We start from the raw sequence: 13,490 nt of genomic DNA, 5'->3' as shown, positions 1-13,490 counted from the left end.
TATTTACTGATGTTATTTCCAGGGCATTATGTCATGGCTGCACGGGTCACAAATATGTGAATAGTGTGTGAATAGTGCTTCACTGGGCAAAACAAATCATACACATAATTTCATAGTTTAAGGGAAAGTCTAGGTAGTTTAGTTGGTTTTATTTTTGTTATTTCTAACCCTAACCCTTTTGAGACATGAGTATAATAAATTCAGGATATAAAACAAAAACTATCACATAATCAGAAAGGTTAGAAACACACCCCAGGTTAGCCATTTATGGAACACAAAAAACTTTTTGTTCCTACAAAGTTCATTACTTTCCAGATGGTTTGCTACAAGTGAGGGGCATGAATATGATTGTCAAAGTTCACTTTGGCAGTAAAAAATGGATTGCCCCAGCAAATGAATCAGCTAATTCACTCAAAGACACAGTCCATTATTTTACTGTTAGATATAATCACAGCTGGTCATTCACAAGCCGAGTTGCCAAAGCATCACTATTTTCATAATGGTCTTGTAGAGAGAGGGTGAAAAAAATGTATAGATGACTCAGCTAACTCTGTTAACTCAGCAAGGCTAATGAATGTGTTGAAATAGTGTATATATGTAAACTGAAATATATGATCTCACATATGGTGTAGGAAATTTGACAAACTTATTGTCAACAATCTTCCTGTGCCTCATTTTCAGGCTCAATAGTCTACAATGAGACGGACCATGATGGCCACTGTTACATAGGGTACTGCAATGAGAACTGTACAGTAGTGCCCATACATCACGAGTGTCCCATACCACCAAAAGAGTGTGTCAATGTGTATCCTCCAAGAAAGGTACTTCTCTATATTTGTTGCATACATACAGTTACAGTTAACTTTTATCTTTTGTTATTCGATCAATTGTTAATTGATTGTAATGTGGTAATCTATGACATCTCCCCCCCCCCACCACCCCCCACCAGGATGGTGAAAGCTGGAGGGAGAGTAACTGTAGTGTAGGAACATGTGAAAATGGCAAAGTGACCTACAACCAGACACAGTGTCCAAATCAGAAGCCTGTAGTGTGTGCAAACAACTACCCTGCTATTGAAGTGAAGGATGATGATGGATGCTGCACTCACTATGAATGTCAATGTAAGTCTGAAATCTTGCTTGGTTGCCAAACCATTATGTTAAAACTTGTAAAGACTTAACAGTTGCAATACTTTGTTCTATGTATAGTTTTTTTTTAGCCAATATTGTATTTTATCTGTATTATATACTGTATGCTGCAAGGGTTACCTTGGTATTATTCAAGCTGTACCCCATTTCCCCATGTTTTTGGGTCTTAAGAGGACAACTATTTCTTAAAATTACAGTTCCAGTATGAAGCTAGAGGGTCCACACAACAACATAGTGAACTATAGGGTCCCAACTTTTGACTCCCACTCTTCATCATTCTCTTCTGTTGCTCCTGCAGTTACATTTCTCATATATTTCTCCCAACTTATAATGATTTTTCACACTTTCTCCCTCTTATCATGAGATGTGTCTGGCACTGTTCCATGTGAAGTCTGCTGTACTGTTGTGCCTTGTCTTCCACAGTGAGTGACAGACAGAGAGTGAAATGACGAATAGAAAGATTATTTAAACAATTGTTAGATGCCCTGGAGAAAATAATTCAGGTTTCCTACATAACCTTTAAAAGGAGCATTTATTAAAAATAACAACCCCTTCAATCCCCATTGAGAGACTGACAAATAGGGCACTGGCATGCATAGACTCTCAGAGGCAGGGGCAACAAAATAAATGAATAAATGAAAAGTGATTACTTTATGCCAAAGATTTACTCAAGTTTACCCAAGAGAGAAAATAACACTGCATTGTTTTCTGAGAATTAAAAGGTTGAAAAGTATCAAGGTTACCATATAACAATGGATTGGCCAGATGACTTGGAATATATTTTTAAAAATGTAATATCTGTATTGTATGAAGGTAACTGCTATGGTTGGGGAGACCCCCATTATGTCACCTTCGATGGAACCTACTATGGTTTTCAAGGCAACTGTTCCTACTGGCTGGTGAAAGAGATAATCCCCAGATACAACTTCAGTGTTATGATCGATAACTACTACTGTGGTGCACTTGATGGCCTGTCCTGTCCACAGTCCATCACTGTCTTCTACAATAGCTACAAGATTTTTATTACCCAGAAGAATATTAATGGCATTTTCACAAACCAGGTAATTATACTATAATCATTTTCCTTGCAGCAACTCCATGCAACTTCCATGCTTACTTTTTTAATTTTCATGATGTACATTTCAATGAATCAGCAATCAATCAATTTGTATAGCGCCTATTCACAACAAAAGTGATCTCATGATACTTTCCAAATTGAGCAGGTCTAGACTATAGTCCTTGATTGATTTATCAGGGTAGGTGGGTGGTTGCCGGAGGGAGAGAGGGGGAAGCTTCTTTGAAAGGACTGTTGTAGAACTTATTTAATCAATTTAGTTGGGACTGGGTCTAACAGAAACATTGATGGTTTGGATGAAGACATTTGCTTAATGCTAAATGATAAGTTGCTCTGGCTTTATGGAGAGATTTCTTATAATAATGTTCATGATATACTTATTTTTCATTTAAGAAGTTTGAAAAGGGTTATTTCTTACATTTATATCATGATGCTTTTTGTTGCAGATTTCTGTGAATGACAAGCGTGTAAGTCCTGCTTATCAGAATAGTGACTTCCGTATAACCACAACTGGTATTGATACAGTACTCGTCATCCCTAAAATCCACGCCAAGGTCACCTTCTCCGGGCTCATATTTAGTATCTACCTGCCATACAGTGAATTTGGCAACAACACCTGGGGACAATGTGGTGAGTTCTGCAGTAGATATAAATCACATCAGAAATGGCAGTCAGAACTGATTGGACCAAACTTAACACATTCAGCATTAAGAATGACTGAGTGTTAAAAAAAAAAGAGTTTGCATGGTTACATGGTTTCCACATAATTTTAGGAATTTTCCATGAAAATGGTAGTGGCTGACTCGTGTTGCGTCACGGTTTTACTAATGATGAGGCTTTCTCTAGGCACATGTGACAACAACCGGACAGATGACTGCATGTTGCCCAGTGGCAAAATTGATCCTTCATGTCCTGATATGGCCCATGAGTGGCATGCAAACAACACTTACTGTGAACCTCCGGTTCACCCCACACCAACACCTGTGCCTGTCCCATGCAATACATCCATCTGTGACATCATCAAAAGCAGGTACTGCAAGGGAAATTTGGTAAAACGTGTAAAATGTAATCTCTGCAAAGGCCTTATTAAACAATTTACATTACAGCTTTGAAACACACCTGCTATGCAAAACGTTTCTAGTTAATTCACTTGTCTCAGCTTGATAATGTACAATAATGCATTAAGTTTGTATTCTGTGTCCATACTGACTATAAATCCCATCTTCCCCAGTTTGTTTGAAGGTTGCCACAAGCTCATTGACTACAGTCCATTTCTTACGGCGTGTGAGTTTGACGTTTGCCACCTGCACATTAATCACATTGGCTGCTCCAGCTTACAAACCTATGCTGATGCCTGTGCTGAGGCCGGAGTGTGTATTGACTGGAGGAGTGCCACCAAAGGACTCTGTGGTATGCAACTGAAATACACCTTGTAACACACTCATAATTTAACAGTTCACCAACAGCATCAATACAATGACCTCCATCAAAATGAGTATTTTGTTTTCATCTTTTGATAGAGTATAAATGTCCAAGTCCAAAAGTGTATCAGGCCTGTGGCCCTCTGGTGGAGCCTACCTGTGAATCCTGGTAAAGCAATTCACCAACACACTGTTGTTGCTCATAACAATCAATCATTTTTTTCCTCCATGTATGCTTTGACCAGCAACAAGGTGTGGCCTTTACATGGTATGCTGTTGTCTCTGCAGGTACAACAACAAATACATCTATGCTGTCAATGAGTTCAGTGCCATGTTGAATCTGACACTGGAGGGTTGCTACTGCCCAAATGGCACCACTCTCCTCTCTTCCAGTTCAGACGAATGTGTGCCCACCTGTGGTAAGAGCAGATAACTACTACTGTATGGTGACAGTTATTTTTCATTTAAGAATACCCTGCCTGCAGTTTTTGGCAGCCTATAGAGCCTTGTTGGAATGGTATAATTTTGTAGGCTAACCCAGATGTTATGTTCCATTGACGAAAAGCCTGTCAATATATACATGTTTCTGCTTTGTGTTTATTAGTCTCCTCAGCCTATTTATGTAAACAAACTGTGTAGCTTTAAAAGGAGCTAGACTAGCAGTAATTTAGGCAACTTGGATTCAAGCAATCAAAAATGTAGTCTGAGGTTGTTCGCAGACTGTGATAGCCAACTATCAAAAGGATTATCATACAAATTGACTACCTGCAGCTGAGCAGTTAGAGAAGCCCTTGGCTACTACACAATGCAGTGCCTTAGCAATGGGTGAATTTTAGTAATTCATATTAATTGTAAGAGTTAATTGTAAAAGTTCTTCTAAAAAGTCATAAAAAATTATTCTTAACCTTAATTCAGTGAGAATACATTCAGCATAGCTTTAGCTCCGGAGGTCCATAAACCGAAAGAATGACTTTGTACTTTATCATTTCTCCTGACAGAAATTTGCCGCATGCCAAATGGAAAATGGACAAAGGTAAATTATTTGTCATCAGTGCCAGTCATTTTTACATAACCTTTTGACAAGCCAGGATAAAGATGTGTCTCCTGACATAATTCTATAAAAATCACCGTATCCTCAGGCCAATACAACATGGACAGAAGGCTGTGACATGTGTGTGTGTGAGGAGGACACACTGCAGGTAATCTGCCATCCCATGTCCTGTCCAACACAGCCAGCTCTCACCTGTGACCAAGAAGGTCAGGTCAAGGTCAATGACACTGTTGGCTGCTGTCAACAAGAGAAATGTGGTAAGTATGTACCAAGAAGGTAGCAACCCCTGGATTCACACTGGGTTTTATAGGTCTCTACTGAATTTAGAAATTGTACACATACTCCATCTATTTTTAACACCTGTATTCAGGATCAAGAGGACTCCTAAAGGGATAGTTCACCCAAAAATGAGTCATCATCATCATCATCATCATCATCAATTTAGTCATCATCTACTCACCTCTTGGTGATGGAAACTTTGGGGAGGATATGTAGTCCATTGAACATTTCTGGAGCTTTACAGCAAGACAGCATTGCAGCATGCTCCTAAAAATGAAGTAGATGGAGACTTGTTTTCAAATCTTAAAAGAAAAAAAATGTAAATGCCTCCATACAGCTTGTTGCCAGCAGCTCAAAATGGATGTTATTTATACATTTATACACCTATTAAAGCTGAAATTTTCACTGTGGCTGCTTGGTCGAAAGTGATAGCATGCACCATGTCTGCAATGAGTGCGTGAAATCGACTATGTGACAAGGGTGTTAGTAATTTGATTAAATTAGATTACATATGGCAGGTAGTTGCTGAAGACCTTGGTGGAAGGACTAACAGAATTCTCAGTTGTTGTATTGGTGTGAACATTCATTCATTTATTCATCCATCTGTGTCTTTGAACAGAGTGTGATGTTAAGCAGTGCCCTGGTTCAGTGCCATCCTGTCCTATTGGTTATACTCTGAATGCCACCATGGGAGTCTGTTGTTTCAATTATACTTGTGGTGAGTGTGCGCATGTTGCTGTAATTGCATAGCCACATCTAATTTTTGCCACTGTGAATTTTAAAATGCATTCATCAATTGGTCTGTTTCCCTTATAGTGAAAAAGGATGTGTGTGTTTTCAACAACCATGAATATCAGGTGAGACCTCACATTTGTCACCTCCATGTCAAGCTAATGTGAATACAACTGACCAGAATATGACACAAAATAATACACGAATGCTTTGTTCAACTTTGTTGTTCAAAACTCTGAGACTGTTTCATTATTTTTCATCAAAACATTTTTTATGTCATGACAAAGATTTGAAAGGAAATTTCTAGACTGATTACTGGTGGTAAAGGTGAATAATTATGTCATGACTTTAAAAGGTTATCTAAATCTTTGGAAATAATAGGCTTTGTAAAGGAAGTAACATTAGCTAGAACGCATCAGCTCTCATGAGAACAATATCTTAAAAAATGTCTGCAACTCCAACAATCCACACCTACAGAATTTTAAACAGAAAATTAGTTACAGCCATGAATGTTTTGCACAACACCTGGCAAAGAAGAAGGTATATGGAATATCTAGAAGCAATAAAAATTATGTTTATAATGATGGATGCGTCAGTGAATCCAGGGAAAAGAATTTCTTCTTCGTCCAGTTGTTCAAGATTTATATGACTTACCAAGTCAGTTTGGGTTTCAGATAAAGTGAGACCATGAAACTCCTGACTTCTTTTCTTTTAAATTGACAAACATCATATGTGCAATTAATGGCACAATTCAAATTTGTAAAAAAAAAAAAAAAAAAAAGTCTTTTTCTTACTATAAACAACTGCATGAAGTGAAATAAGGTCCAATGGGGCAGAGTGAAAGAGGCAGGAATTCACCACTCTGCTCCACTTTACTACCTAGACCTTTAAAACCTTAAGTAATATCCTACAAAAGCTTAGCCATAAATCCTCCTTTTAGAAAGATGAGAGTAACTGCATTAACATAGACAATATTTCTTCATTCATTCTGATTAAAGATTCTCAACTTAACTGCTTACTTGGTTTCTTAAAATAGTCTAATAAAGATTGGTGTTTACATGCTGCAAACATTTAATTAGAATATAACTTTTTTTGATATACGCTAGCTGGCTTCAAACTTCTCCAGCAGTTCTAGATTTGGTCAATCGTTCAGGGAATTCTGGCTTCTTTCAATTTTTCAAAAACTTGTTTGAAAGAACACTTTTTTGTTTTTGAGTCTTTCAGCCATCAAGGCAATATATAACTCCAATAAGATCCCAACTATTAAGCTGTCACAGGCCTTTTGTTTTGTTCTTGCCATGTTTTTGTGCCTCCTGAAAGCATCATCACCTGTGATACACTGTCAGAAGTAGGCTATTTTCAAATGTTTGTTTTTTCTCATATGTGATTTGTTTTCTTTTTCTGCCCTGAATCTGTGTTAAATGTGTTAAATGCTATCTAAACAAAGGTTTACTTAATTATTGTCCTGCATTATATTGAGTGGTTATCATGTTTCACCCACCACATTTACCTTCTCACACTGCACCAGGTTGGAGAACTGGTGCCCATGAATCCATGTGACAAGTGCAGTTGCACTGATCAGCCAGATGCCAGCAGCAAACTACACAAAATAGAATGTCAGCCTATACCTTGTGACACCCACTGCCCTGTGGTAAGATTAGTCTTTCTTTCTCTGTCTCTGACTTAATTACTTACATATATGGAAACTCATCAGTTGAGGGAATCCATTGGACCCAAAAGAGCGCAAAACAAATTTAAACACTGATCAATTTCCAAGACCAGACCTGAGCATGTACGCCAACAGATTCACAAGTTCAAACATGATTTCAAGAGTGAGCAAGGACAGAATGGCGAGTGAGATCAATTTATCACTGAATTTGGACAAGCAGCGTCTTTTTTAATCATCTCCATAATGTAACTGTGAAAGGTATGGGATTCCTGTATTTCAGCTACACAGTAGTCTATCATGGCTATAGACTTGATTATTTTGGTATTTCTCTTAGGTGATTCCTCAAGACATTTTTGTTATTTGCCCTAAAAGGTTGTCTTGTTATATATTAAAAAGTTATTATTATTAAAATTTTTAGCACTTATATCTATATAGGTGATACTGGTCTTGTATTTCCTGATATCAGATCGAAACCAAATTTTGTGATATCCCCCACCCCTAGTATGACAGACTTCAGACAGGGAAGCAGACAGGGCGCACTTCAGACATGAAAACAGATACGTTGTACAGCGATGCCACAACATCCTGACACTGTTTTCAAGGAAAGAAACATCTTAATATTTTGCATTTAATGTAGAATATATAAGAAGGCACCAATGATTTAGAATTTGCCATAGCTGTTTCACAAAGTTTTCTCGAAGTTTTTGTCTAGACTTTAGTTTTGCTCTTCACTGCCACCAGAAATAATTAACAGATGTTGAATATATAAAAATCTGTGAATGCTTCCCTTTCATCTATGTCTGCCATGGTCTAAACCCACCAGAATTCTAATGTTATGGTCATATGTTGAGTTTATCTTTGTGTTGCTATCCAGGGTTATGAGTACCAGATGGTCTCAGAGAGTTGCTGTGGGAAATGCGTCCAAACAAGCTGCGTTGTCACACTGTCAAACTCCACACACACATTAAAGGTTAGTATATTTGTGTGTGCATTCAATGTGTATGTTTGAAAAGAAAGAATAGCAGATCAGATTGCATATACTGTATCTATTCAGTCACTGAGGTCTCAAATATCTCTACTATCCCTTAAATACAATAATGATGTTACTGGATCACATTGCATTGCTTTGTGCAAGTATATCTGCATGTGTCACATATATGTATGATGACATCTTGAAATCAAAAAAGCCACTTGATGTGCATTTGCAGATGTTTTGCAGTTCCCCTTGGTGTTGTAACATGATAAATAAAAGATTTCCATAGGTGAAACAAGTCATCAAATCATTGGAATTGAATACAATTTAAAATATACAGCAGACTTTTCAAAAAAAAATGATGGGATGTAGTATCTGAGAGTCTAAAAGTCTAAAAATGTTGTTATCAAGATGGTGGTGGTAAATCTGATGCAGCCCAGTCTGTGAGATCACGTTCGCTATTTTTGTCTGTTATTTTTTAGCCTGGCACCATTTGGACTCCCCCTGGGAACCCCTGTGTGAAGTTCGAGTGTGTGCAGATCATCAATCAGTTCATCACTGTTGAAGCCAAGACCTTGTGCCCTCCCTTCTACCTTGATGATTGCATACCGGTAGACTGCACGCACACGTGCACACACACACACACACACACACACACACACACACACACACACACACACACACACACACACACACACACACACACACACACACACACATGATGGGATATAAAACACACATTCACTAAAGACTTGATGCTCATGTTTCAGGAAAAAAGGTAGAGGGAAACAAGAAAACAGTGGCAGTGGTGTGAGCACACTGCTACAGTATCTACTGACCCATGTAAATCTCTATGTCGATATGAGGATGACATGGTGATATGTGAAAAAGTCATTTTCTTTTTCAAAAAAACATGAAACTTGGTACAGTTGTTTGGGGCCCTGAACATTCTCAGATATGGACCAATCACAAAAATTCTATTTGGCGGCCATGGTGGCCATTTTACTTTTAGCCATAACGAAATTATGTATTTTGCATCATCACTGTGAGAAGGAAACTAGATGAATGAAACACGACCCAGCAGCATCCTGATGTAAATGTGTTTTTCTCCTGCAGGGAACTGAAACCATAGCTCCAGATGGATGCTGCCGTACCTGTATGTATTGCTTCTTAAGTCTTTGATTCCTGTTTATTATTTGCTCTCCTATGGCCTCACATGTAATCCTGATGCCTTATGACTGCTCTTAGAACAATGTGCAGAGGAAATGATCAGTAAATCAGGTCAAATTAGATCTTCTTTACTTTCAACATGTGTCTCCTGCCTTCCTCAGGTATTCCGAGGGGTCAACCATGCAATGTGTCCACCACTGTTATGTACCTGGAGAGCCAGGGTTGCCAGTCCCAAGAGAAGGTCAACATCACATCCTGTAGAGGAGCATGTGGCACATTCACCTTGTAAGTCTACCTAATGTCATCTTTCTTATCATCAGTCTATTATTAATATACACAAAGAATGTGTCTGTTGTGCCTTTCATGAAATTAAAGGGGAATTCCCATTCAAAAAAATCAAGAGATTTAATGAAGAATGGTCAAAATGCAGGGGTGCTGTTTAGTTCAGCTGGTAGAGCGGGTGCCTGACCTGGGGCCCTTTGCCACATGTCACTCCCCCTCTCTCTCATCCCGTTTCTTGTCATATCTCAAACTGTCCTGTCAATAAAGCCATATTAAAAAGGCATAAAAAAGGATGGTCATAACGTTTGCTGCTGGGATATCCTGTTCATAATATTGCTCAAGTTTAAAAGATAATGCATCCTATAGATCCCACAATGCAATGCCATACTATCTCTTCATGACACTCCCTGGCCTGCAAAATACGATGTAGGTGATATTTCACAAACACAGACTGATTGTTGTAGAAATAGCTAAACAGCACACCAACCTCGAGGAAGACAAGGCCATTCTAAATCCAAGAATCGATCAAACCCCTGCAAGCTGCAGTGGAAGGATTACGTGATACAGTCAACTCTTTTTCAAGGCCGTCTTACAGAGGCTCTGGCAGGTGAAAACTCTGAACAGCTTTTTACAGCTGAGGCCACCATCAAATCCCTCAAGGCCGGAAACGCGTCTCTATTGGACCACCTTGAAAATCTGAAAAAAAGTTCTCGCACAGCTAACCCGTGCATGTTAAATATCCCTGAAGATAGTGAAGATGGCCAGGATCCCACTACATTTGTATGTATTTGTGACACCCCAGAATACTTGACAAAGTGTACTGCTCACTGGGTCCAAAGCCAGTGGAAGGACGACTCTCAATGTAGCCACCATGTCTCTAGTGCGCTGTGCGCACCTGATAGCAGTCACATTTGCTGCAGTGAAAATACAAATAAAAATTATATGGAGACTAACTTTTCAGAAGTCCTCACAACCTGAATTTCAACAGCTGCTGTGCTCCACAGCTGACCAAGAGCCTCAACACGGCAGCAGCTCACCTGTTTCTACCATGACACGTGCACGGTTCTCATTCTCCCTCCCACTTTCTCCCTCTTTCAAGGGGGGTAAAGGAAAATCACGTCATTATTAATTTATTGATAATATTTATTAATAATTATCAAGGTCGTACTCCGTGTAAACAGATAGGGCAGGCAGGAGCCACGCTGCAGCAGCAACACAGCCTATGTGATCCCAAACATGTGAATAAGCAGCAGCAGCTCAGCAACACAGCCACCACATACTACACAAGCATCATGTGCGGCTAACCCTCTGATGGTGTGAAAGCACTGATGAACTATCATCAAGTCTAGTGGACTTTGATATGAGATTTGGCTTTGCTTATAGCTTTTACAATTGAAAGGCGCTCATAGAATTAATATAACTCAAGAAAGGTACACGTAACGTTTGATATAAAATGGAATTAAGTGTCTGAGGGCCCGAACCCAAAATGTTTTACGGGCTCACGGGTTCCCCTGTCAGGTTTGTTTGTGTAGATGATAACTTTTGTGGGGGAGGTGGTGACATTTTGTGCATATGTACTGTTATTAAATAAGACCCCTGATCTCTATGTGTGAGATTGTTATAGTGCCCCTTTTAAAACAATTAATAAAACTGAATGTTTGAGAAAATAACAATACATTGAAAACCTTTTTCGCTCAGTTCAGCATAAATGTGACTGTAAAGAGTGTTCTAAACCTGCAGATCTGTTGTCTTAAATTCTGATGATTTTCTTCAACTGAAATGAATCTGTCCCAATTTCCCCTTTGCCTCTTGTCTTCCTCACCTCTCCCTTTCTCTTCTGTCTCTCTTCTCTTAGCTACTCGAACAAAATGAAATCCTTGCAGCACACCTGCTCTTGCTGCCAGGAGTTGGCCACATCTGAGCGGCAGATCCAGCTCACCTGCCCTGACAACACAGAGCTCACCTACACCTACATCCACATTGAAGCCTGCGGGTGCCTCAAGACAGACTGCTCCGTGCCAGGCCAGAGTCAAAAGACTGCCACTCCGCCCAGCATCAAGTCACGTCGATAAAGGAGATAAAGCAAAACCCCTGACTAGCACATTGTCACTTATTAGCATGATTTTTTAAGGACCATGACTGAGCATTCATAATTGAATGACTGTCCGCTTCATTTGCATACATAATCCTTCTATTTATGCCTAATGTATTAGTTTATTTAGACTGAGCTTGATATAATTGTAAACCACAAAGATCTCATGAATAAAAATCATACTGTAGCTGCAGGCTGAGCATGTTTGTTCATTTGTGTGTGTCTGTGTGTCTGTGTGTGCATGCCTGTATTGTTCAATGCCATCCCCCATGGGCCCTGGTTAACAGTCACATGTAGTTATTACCATCGCATCCAGATTGCTTTTTTAGCTAGATCAACATGATCAGCATGGATTAGTGATGTTATCCATATTAGCATGGACAAGCAGCATGAACATTAGTAGGGATAGTAATAGCCGCATGAACAGGAGTTCTTCTTGTGTATTGAGCAGCTGCAGAATTTATTCATGGTCTGCATAATTAACAGATAATTTACAATGATATTCCTTTAAACCTTATAACGTAATTATAAACACTAAAAATATAAGCAGACATTTGAGTTTGGGTAGTAATATTGAGTTCAAAACCCTTTTATTATTAATTCAGAAACTTTATGAATTGTTTTCCATTATTCCATGTTCAGTGTTGACCTGATACATACTGCCTCAAAGATTAGTCTTAAATAGTAAAACTGGAAATGAGGGCCACTGTAAAAAACAAACAAACAAATAAAATTCTTCTAAGAATTCTGAGACAAAAAGTCACACTTCTCAGAAAAAGTTGACTCCTGTATCGTTGCAAAGCGCATTGTCTCAGTATTCTGAGTATTTCTGGGAGACAGAACACAGTCCATGTATGAGGTTTTTGATGGCAAAGCAATCGATCACGCGTGCGTGCTTGTGTGTGCCAACAGCTAACCTCCACCTATGTTAACACTTCACCTCAAGCAGCTGTGTGAGAATTCTATCACCTCCATACATACAGACTGAAGCGACATCCTGCTTCCAGTTTACTTCCCGGCCCTGACTATTTGCCCATGACGTGTAAGAAAAAGGTCTCACATAAAAGTTGTGATCACAGAACTGAAGAGAGAGTTACACACAAAGTCTCTGACAAACACTCTCGGAGTGACACAGTGCCTTTAGGCTAGGCGGTCCCACACAACACACAACCGCTGGTCAAATCTTTCAAAGGCTAATGGGTGGAGAGAACATGTATTCATAGAAGTCTTGGGTAAACAAGGATGTTTACCAATTTAACATTTATCTAACCAGATACGTCAGCAAAAGCAAATTATCATGACTTACTGTACGTCTCAACACCGCTATGATTTAGAGACACAGGCAGTTAGACTTGAAAAGTAACTGTATAGTTGTGAAAGACTCAGTACACAATCAGTACACAACAGTATCACCATGTTTCACCATGCCCTCAGTCATGAGGGATGCTCTCTGCAACATCTCCACATAGCCAGCCGCCGTTTGACGCCCCTGCACAACCTGAAGCTCCATTGTTCCACTGAAGGAAAAAGCACCCCAGATCATGATGACGCCCCCTCCACTGTGCAGCGTAGAAAACATCTCAAGTGGGATCTCCTTG

At 39.2% G+C, this 13,490-nt stretch overlaps 1 protein-coding gene across 1 annotated transcript in view; it reads left to right on the top strand.

The window, feature by feature from the left end:
* Positions 1-12,079, top strand: part of LOC119018045 (mucin-5AC-like) — a 39,922-nt gene extending 27,843 nt beyond the window's left edge. The window contains 18 exon segments of the mRNA XM_037095374.1: positions 682-821; positions 950-1,121; positions 1,962-2,209; positions 2,670-2,853; positions 3,070-3,253; positions 3,455-3,633; positions 3,744-3,813; positions 3,933-4,063; positions 4,643-4,677; positions 4,784-4,952; positions 5,594-5,692; positions 5,791-5,831; positions 7,235-7,357; positions 8,250-8,345; positions 8,831-8,959; positions 9,465-9,504; positions 9,680-9,803; positions 11,656-12,079. Coding sequence (XP_036951269.1) covers positions 682-821; positions 950-1,121; positions 1,962-2,209; positions 2,670-2,853; positions 3,070-3,253; positions 3,455-3,633; positions 3,744-3,813; positions 3,933-4,063; positions 4,643-4,677; positions 4,784-4,952; positions 5,594-5,692; positions 5,791-5,831; positions 7,235-7,357; positions 8,250-8,345; positions 8,831-8,959; positions 9,465-9,504; positions 9,680-9,803; positions 11,656-11,872 — 2,381 coding nt within the window. The 3' untranslated portion in view covers positions 11,873-12,079.
* The last annotated feature ends 1,411 nt before the right edge of the window (positions 12,080-13,490 follow it).

This window comes from Acanthopagrus latus, chromosome 4 (genome assembly GCF_904848185.1).
Source record: "Acanthopagrus latus isolate v.2019 chromosome 4, fAcaLat1.1, whole genome shotgun sequence".
Taxonomy (NCBI): domain Eukaryota; kingdom Metazoa; phylum Chordata; class Actinopteri; order Spariformes; family Sparidae; genus Acanthopagrus; species Acanthopagrus latus.
Note: the sequence above shows the minus strand (reverse complement) of the source record. Positions and strands in the feature narration are given on the sequence as shown.